This window comes from Aythya marila (assembly GCF_965140915.1).
Source record: "Aythya marila genome assembly, chromosome: 1".
In the NCBI taxonomy this organism is placed as follows: Eukaryota; Metazoa; Chordata; class Aves; order Anseriformes; family Anatidae; genus Aythya; species Aythya marila.
In genome coordinates, this window is record NC_139042.1 from 61,117,957 (window position 1) to 61,126,344 (window position 8,388).

Below are 8,388 nucleotides of genomic sequence, written 5' to 3' on the forward strand. Positions count from 1 at the left end.
CATTCCTAGCTCACCTGGTTTTGACACCACATTGAACGCTCGCACTACATTTGACATTTGGAAGCAGGAAATCTTTACATCTTTGGGAGCTAGCACAAGGAGGTTTATGTCTAAGGATTGAATTGGCTTCAAAGACGATGTTAAGTTTAACTAAAGCAACAGAATGAATCCCAGCAATACTCTAATTTGCTTTGAAGCACTTCTGCTACTGAGAACTTTTTTTTTTATTATATTCTATTAAAATACTATTTACAATAATTCACCTAGCTCTTGCATCTCATTACAAATTTAAAAGATTAACTAAAAATACCCTATGAAAAGTAAGACCAGTGGAGCAGTCCAATTCAATTGTATTTATTCTGCATGTTCCACAAAATTAGGACACAGTTAATCAGCGGCTGTGCTTAATTAGTAAGAAACCTATTTAAACCTAATGATACACATGGCCAGGGTTGCTGCTGCTTAATGGAGACAGTAGTTCTGCTTAATTGGGATGCTTTCAGGTGACATAATGGTTGGAAGCGATGCTTTGCTCTGCTGTTTCAGTCTCGTGGTGGCTCTCTCTAGCTGTCCCACTAGGAACATTTTGCAGTTGCAGCTGACATTGCGCTTCGAGGGCTCCCTCCCTGCCTGCTCTTACCTTCTGACTTGTGTCCTCAGCACCAACTCGTAGCTGCCCTACTGCAGAACAAATCCGCTGCCTGGGGACGGGGACGACTCAGGTGTAAGGACTGCTACCAGCTCCCTTGACTTGGGTGCTGAAACTCTGTTTTTCATTAGTTGGAAGGATTTTATCACCAGTTCAAGTGCTCAGTAACACAATAAGGACTTCCTGTGACGTGTCACAGACCAGTGGTGGTTACAGTCGCCTGAATGCTTTCAATGAAAATTTGTGATTCCTACCGCTGTGACTTCCTCAACAAACATCTGCTGAATTTTATATATTAAATTAATCCCGTAATACTGGATAGATGCTTATTAGCCTGTGGGAAGTGAGTCAGAAGCCTCAGTTCAGCTCCTAGAAGAGAGCCTCCCTCTTAGTCAATCCTGTTGCTGGCACTCGCGGTGGGAAGTGGTCATCGAGAGATTCGGATCTGATCTCAAAGCTGCAGGTGATGTCCCCAAATCACAGCACTGTGTCAGCCTGCTGGCTGTATAAGGAAGCTTGCAAATTAGCTGCACCTATCCCATAGAGGCAACGCAGATTGGCTCGAAGGATGGCATTTTCTCATGACCATTAAATAAACTCCAAATAGCTACAAAAAAAATAGAATTACTACTTCTGTAAGGACAGCATTTTAGACAAGGTACCAAAGCCAGGACAAAGTCTGCATGGTATGAAGCATTTGGCAGTGTGTCGGTACAAGATGGCTTTACTTCCACCAACAGAGTTTAACTCCATGCCAGAGTACCTTGAATTTAACTGAAGTAAGCAACTGTGCTCACAGGCTGAAACTAGACCTGTCAAAGGGTACAGCGCGGGTCCAGCCAGCTGTCGGGGCCAAGCAGCAAAACAAAGTGGCAGCCTAGAATACGGTGAGTTGTGAAAATAATTTCTTCTAGCTATTCACACTCAAAATGCCCCACAGAGCCAATGCAGACATTTAATGGAAAAGGCTAAGGTCTGAAACTGTCTGCACCAGCTCCTAGATAACGTCTCACTGGGACTCCACTAGTACAAGGTCTCCATCTTCTCAGCCTCCCAGAAGCTGCTGGGAGGGCAACAGAATGGTAGGGGCAGAATAGACCACAAACCTGGGGACTAGAGGTAACAGCTGCGAGTAGAGGAGCAGGTAAGGCTGGTAAGCGTGTATGAAGAACTGGAGAAGGTTCTCAGCAGATAAGACCAACACTGAGCCATGCCAGGAGCAGGAGACGTGATCGAGTGGTCGTTTGGTGAAGGCAGAGGCGACCTGGTTTAACCTGGCAGCTTATAACGACACACATGCACACAGTGTGCCTATTTAGAGGTAAAACCCAGCTTCTGCTTGTCACTGTGGGTGTACCTGCCTGGCAGGGAGCGTCCGTGCGTGGTGAAGTGGTGTTACCTTGTGGCTTTTCAGTACCCCTTTAGAAAACACTTAGTCCCTTCAACCGGATCCAGAGCTTTGTTTCTCCTCCCTCCAACAGGGAGACCTGCTGGAGTACACCGGTACAGAACAGCGTTACTTCAGTGGCATCGTCCGAGTGCCCAGGAAGCAAAACGAGGCAATTACAGATTTTAGGAAAGCTTTGTGCTCCAACAATTCCCAGCCCCAGCCTCCCACACTCTTACGAGTCCCCTGCCCGACCCGGTGGATTTTGTGACCTCTCCCTCTGTGTTCGCGGCCCCGGCCCCTTCTGCACTTACAGCTGAGGCCCGCAGGGGGATGAGGAGCCGGGATCAGCTCAGCCAGCAGCACGGCACCCCTCCAGCCACCAGCCCGTCTGACCAAGCTTCACCACGAAGCTGTGGCGGAGGATCTGGACAGCCAACCTCCAGCACCGCACCACCTTCATTGCAGCTACAGGATTTTGGCATGAGGTGACCAAAAAGCATGAAAACGCCCGCCCCGGAGCGGCTGCAGCAATAGTCTGAAAACGCTGTCACGCAAAAGCACTTTCTGCTGATAACAAGCATGGAATAATTTATATCCACCGTGTAAAGGCATGAAAACAACTGAACGAGACCAGCTCTACGCTATTGATTTTTAGACAAACGGCCAAGTCTGGAAGCGACTGCAAACACGAGAAGTGTAGCTGGACGGAAAGTTAAATGCTACTTTGGCTCTTCTACACGCTTGTTTGTCACACGGTCTGTGGAGATTGGTTATCAGAACTGCAATTTGGTTACCACTACAACAGTTTCAGGCTTCCTAGCAGCAGCTTGCTGGAGCTGCTAAGGTTCAAGGCAAATTTCCTTTTTAAACTCTTTGAGTGGTCATTAAACATGATTGCTAAAGGAGCAAACTGTCAAAGTTGTTTCATTTATTTCTTAATATCACAGCTGTACAATTTTCATACATACAGCAGGAAATGCGCATTGGTTACACAATGGCATTTGGCTGCATTTCCAAGTATAATACAGTAAGTGCAACTCCACTTAAGAATGTACATTTATACAACTTAAACAAATTAAGGATCGCTACACTACTATCTGTGACAGTATAAAGCTTCATTTATGTTAAGTTCTCGTTACTAAACCACTTCCTGGTTAAATATAAAACATATTCAATTATTTTAAAATGGCCCTCGTGGTACTTGGCCAGCATATAAAATATTTGTCGTGTAAAATTTAACCATTAACTTTTTCTTTTCTTTTAAAAATAATCCTCTAAGCCTATTTAAACATTTGCTATTGAACTGTTATACTGACACTTTGTAGCAGGAACCAAATTTTTGCCCTCCTTTTGTTTGATCTCCCACTGCTCATCGCGGAAAGAAGTTACATTTGTAATGTACTGCAGCTTTATTCAGATACAACCAGATGGCTAAGCTATTTAACAATTCCGTTCAAATGTAAATAACATTCTTCATTAAAGAAAAAGAAATTACATTTCGGAAATATTTGTCATCAAAATTTTAATGGGTAGAGTGCTACCAGCACTGGGAGGAGAAAAAAAAAAAAAAAAAAAAAGCATTAATTTATCTTTTAAGACCCACCTGAATATTCGGTTTAAACTCTTATAACTTTACTTTTGGAATACATTGGTCCACAGACCATATTCTTGTTACAGCTTACCAAATGAAAAACAAAAATTGCTCTTATTGCCGTCCCTATAACAGGAATGGTTCAGTTTTAAACCTCCTTTAAAAATATACATTTTACAATCCTTTCACCTCAACAAAGGTGACACTGACAATAAATACACTGGTTTGGTGGTTTTATTTTTCTTTGCCGTGAAAAGTCTACAAACTACCTGTTGTAGGCCCTTTCTTTTTTAGACTTCTCCAATGCCTTGTCCATAGTTTTCTCATTTTCTCCTCGACATTTGGGGCAGTACCATTTGCCCTTTGGTTTATGGTTGAGTCCCACACAGGAAAAGTGAAACCACTCGATGGGGCACTCGTCATTATCGCATCCTATCATTTCTCCATAGGAGACTTGGTTGCATAAGCAGTATGTTGGCTCATTGGGATCAATAGGAAGGTCTGGAGGAGAAGCTTCCCTCTCCGCCTTAGCCTTGGATCGCTTCTTCTTCTTGGATGTTTTTGCTTTCTTCTCCTTTGGAGTTCCTGAGGTGATGTCATCGTGATCATGATTATTTGAAGCATTTTCTCGATTCTCGTTATTCCTTTGCCGCCTTGACCTCTTATTGTTGGGCTTCTCAGCCTGGGCGATTGTCTCGTTCTTTGACTTATCTTGGCTGGCTTTGCCGCTGTTCCCAGTGGTGTCATTAGTCTCTTGGCACGTCTCAAACAGTTCCACGTGGCTGTCCACTTGCCTGGTTCTGTTCTCGACAAGCTCTACCATCTGACTGACGATTTGGATCTTCTCGTCGCCCAGCTCCTGACTCCGAATCAGCGCTCTCTGTATGCAGTGCAACATTCTTCTCTTCTGCACGGCATCTGTCTCTCGTTTGAATTTTTCATAGTAATCATCCAGGTCCTTCAGAATCTCTGCAGGGAAGAAGTAAAAACTGTAAGTAATTCAGATAGAGAAATCCCGCATTTTTCCTTCCACACAGCAACACCTTTTTGTAATGCACGAGGCTGATCAAAGGCAGGCTCCCTGAAGCTGAAATCTGACAAGTGGCTCATGACTCCAGCGGAATATTTTTGTCCCACGAGGTCCCTCAGGAACAGAACGCAAGTGCTGATTTAGAAAAAAAACGGACTAAATATAATCTCATGCACAGTGACAGCTCTTCCCTTTATCAGTAATTAAAGAGAACAGAAAATACACGGATCGCCACAAGTTCCAGCATCAGCTGTGGAATTAAAAGGGGAGTTAATGGATTGTTTTCTAGGGCATTTTCTGTCCGATAAGGCTGATGCTTGTGGTCAATGACGGAGAGTGGGAGAAGAGAAAGGAAGCACAAATTGGTGCAGGAATCAGACAACAAATTACTTAATAATTGTTATCGTGCCTGGCAGCTGAGGCACGACCCCAAACACACAGGGCCAGAGCTAAGTTTCGGGGAGATTCACCCAGCACTGCCGCGGGCGATGAATTCCCTGCGGGTACAGAATTGCCGCTGCTGTATGGGAGGCGTGGGGGCTGCTTTCTCCCTGCGGGATCTGTACAACACCTGTGGCTTACTTTTTGTGTAATTTTTCACTAAATATTTGCTGCAAGGAAGGAGTTAAAATTAAGGAGCAGTGTTAAAGATGATTTATGGTGAGGGAAACGGATGAAGCTCCTTGATGATTTAAAACGCTAACAGTGAAACCCCGTTGGGCCGTGAGTGACACCTGAAGAGAGCTTAAAGAGTTTAAAGGGAAACATTCCTCAGGTGCTCAAAGTTCCAGGGAGCCGTTTATGAGCCCATTGGAAGCACCAGTTTCCGAGTTTTGCTTTGGGGGATGCCGCCTGCAGCCCCCCGCCCGCGCCCAGTAACGACAGGAGCTGCGTTAATCGGTTCGTTAATTGTTTATTAACCGGGAGCGAGCTTTATAACCGCGCTCCCAACGGCCCCAACGGCCCGCCCCGCGCCCCGGAAGCGCCGCGCCGCCAGGCCCGGCCCCTGCCTAGCAACCGGCCGCGCCCCGGAAGTGACGCAGCGGCTATTGTTCTCCGGCCGGAAGCCGGCGGCGGGCCCCCGGTTGGCAGCGCAACGGCCGAGGCGGGGGAGGGGGCAGGGCCCCGGGAGGCGCCGCGCCTATCAGAGGACGCGGCGGGCAGAGCCCGCCCCCTCGCGCCGTCCAATCAGAGCCGGGAGAGTGAAAAAGGGGAGGCCAAGGTTGGCCCGCCCACTGCCGGCGCCACAGCCAATCAGCGCCCGGCGGCCGGGGCAGGCCGAGATATTCAAATCAACGCCACCGAAAAGTTGCTTCTCGAAACGTCACGGGGGGAGGGGGCGGGGCGCCGGGCGGGACGGCCCGCCCTCCGAGCCAATGGGCGAGCGAAGGCGGGCCGGCCCCGGCCCCCGCGGAGCGCGCCGCCCTATCAGCGCCGCCGGGGGGCGGGGCGAGCGGCGCTATGCTAACGAGGGGCGGTTATAAAAGCCGCGCCGACGCCGAGCGCCCCGCACAGCGCGGAGGCGCCCGCTGGCCGCGCGGTGCTGGGACGCGGGAGCGGCGGCGGCGTGCCTCAGCCCGCCCTGCCCCGCCATCGCCGCCTCCCCGCCCAAGGAAGTTTTCCCCCGGCCCCTTTTTTTCCCCTCTTCTCATGGGCAGCCGCGGACAGCGAGGGAGGGCAGGGGGCTCCAGGCGCCCCCTCCCCGCCCGGCTGTCAGCGGCGCCGGGAGAGCCCTCCCCTCCCCCTTCCCTTCCCCAGCGGACAGCGAGTGACAAAGCTGCCACAGAGCTGCCACAGAGCTGCCACAGGGCTGCCCCGCGCCGGCCGGCCCTGCCCCTGCCCCTTCTCCTTCCCTCGGCCCGGCAGGGAGGCAGCTGGGCGCTGGGCACATCTGTGGGGCCGGCCGTGTGCCCCCCCCCTTACACACACGCACAAACACACACACACACACACACACACACAGAGCTCCCCCCCCGCCCTCTGCTTCAGGGGGTGAAGCGAAACCCACCGGGGAGGGAGCGGGGAGAGCGCTCCCTGCCCCCCTCCCCTCCCCTCTCCTCTCTTCCCCTCCCCTCCCTCCCTCCCTCCCTCGCTCGCTGCCTCTCTCCCCTACTACAGCCATAATGAATACTGTACATTCCTAAATGTTGTGCTGTGATCTCCCCGTCCGCACGGCACTTTGTGCCGTACCCCCCCCCCCCCGCCCCGCAGCCCCTCTTCCATCGCGCCCCCCCCCCCCCCTTCCCCTGCTTTGTGCAGCGCGCACCCCGCTTCCCTGCCCCCCGCCTTCTCGGCCGGCGATTTACACAGAAAAAGCAGAGTCCTTGCTTCATGAGAGAAGCCGGAGACCTTTTGTTCCGCCCCATGACAAGAGCTAACGCTGCAGATCAGCCCCTCTCCCTCCCCGGCTCTCCTCGCCCGGCTCTCCCCCTGCTCCCGGCTCCCCAAAACCCAAGTACCGACCCCGCGGGGGGCAGGGGGGCGAGGGGAGCCGGGGCGAGGAGCAAAGCCGCCCTCCCCCCGGCCCCACACGGCACACACGCACCGGGCGAGCACTTACCTTGATATTTGGCGTCAATTTCCCTCATCAAGGAGACATTTCGCTGCAGATCGAAGGGCATCGACTCGATGGAGTCCAGGTAATCCTCCACATAGTTCACGAGGTGCAGCTGCTCGCCGTTCGCAGGACTCAACATTTTCATCCGGCGAGAAGGAAGGAGGAGGGGGGGGGGTAAAAAAAAAAATAATAAAAAAATAATAAAAAAAATAGATCCTTCTCCACGCGCTTCTCTCTCTCTCTCCGTCTCCGTCCCCCTGGCCCAGCGGGTGCTGCTCCCCCCCTTGAAGGAGGCAGGAGGGGGAGATGGGCTCGCCCCCCAGGAGCCGAGAGCAGCTACATCGGAGTGCTCGCGTGTGAGGCAGAGGGAGCCGCACGCACACACACACACACACACACACACACCACACACACAGAGACACACACACACACCCTCCGCCAGTCCCCCTCCAGCCAGCAGCAGCTGATTGAATGGCTGTCGTCGTGGGTAATTCACGGAGGAGGCGGCACGGGAACAATCGGAGGGCTCCGTGTGTGTGTGTGTGTGAGTGAGTGTGCGTGGAGGGGGGGGGGGGAGGAGGAGGAGGAGGAGGGAGGCGGGGGGCTCGAGCCAGCCCCTCCGAAACACTCCGCAAACAAAACGCGCCCTGCGAAGTGCCTGTCAGGGGCAGCCCCGCCGCGGCTGCTCCTCCTCCTCCTCCTCCTCCTCCTCCTCCCCTGCCGGTGCCGCCGTGCCGGAGGCGCGCTGCCCGCAGCCCAGTTTCAAACACTTGGGAAACATTCGGGCCCCGCCGCGCACGGCGCATGCGCACCCCGCCCGCCGCCGTGTGTACACACGGACAGACAGACGGACACACGGGCTCCCCTCCCCCGCCCGGAGCCTTCCTCCTCTCCTCCTCCTCCTCCTCCTCCTCCTCCTGCCACGAGTTGGGTGCTTTGCTTTCACGGGACCGGCACTGCGCTGAGGGGGCACCGGGAGCCGTGCCCCCCCCCCCCCCCGCCCCACCAGTGGGGCCGGGCGCTGAGGAGAAGCGCGGCCCCCCTCCTGCCTCCTCCCCGCCCTCCCTCCTTCTGTCCTCAGCGGGCAGCCGCAGCCATCAGCCCCGCGGCGCCTGGCAGCCCCGCCAGCCAATCGCCGCGCGGCTCGCCGCCCGCCCCGCGGCTCGCTCAG

At 53.0% G+C, this 8,388-nt stretch overlaps 1 protein-coding gene across 2 annotated transcripts; it reads right to left on the minus strand.

The window, feature by feature from the left end:
- Positions 1–2,947: 2,947 nt before the first annotated feature.
- On the minus strand, positions 2,948–8,322 carry ING1 (inhibitor of growth family member 1). Of its 2 annotated transcripts, none has more exons than XM_082767980.1 (2): positions 7,124–7,421; positions 2,948–4,619 (listed from the first exon to the last, which is right to left on the minus strand). In XM_082767980.1, the coding sequence occupies exons 1-2, from the start codon at positions 7,360–7,362 to the stop codon at positions 3,896–3,898; spliced, it is 963 nt and encodes a 320-aa protein (XP_082624106.1). In that variant the 5' UTR covers positions 7,363–7,421; the 3' UTR covers positions 2,948–3,895. The 2 variants fall into 2 exon arrangements, with proteins under 2 accessions (XP_082624106.1, XP_082624105.1); XM_082767979.1 differs by having other exon boundaries at positions 2,951–4,599; positions 7,221–8,322.
- Positions 8,323–8,388: the final 66 nt, after the last annotated feature.

Bases quoted from the DNA above. Each gene is read 5' to 3' on its own strand.
- ING1 (XM_082767980.1), bottom strand. From the start codon at position 7,362: ATGAAAATGTTGAGTCCTGCGAACGGCGAGCAGCTGCACCTCGTGAAC. The intron at 4,620-7,123 runs GTCGGTACTTGG...AATTACTTACAG, and splicing joins GCCCCCCTGCCCCCCGCGGG to TTTTTACTTCTTCCCTGCAG.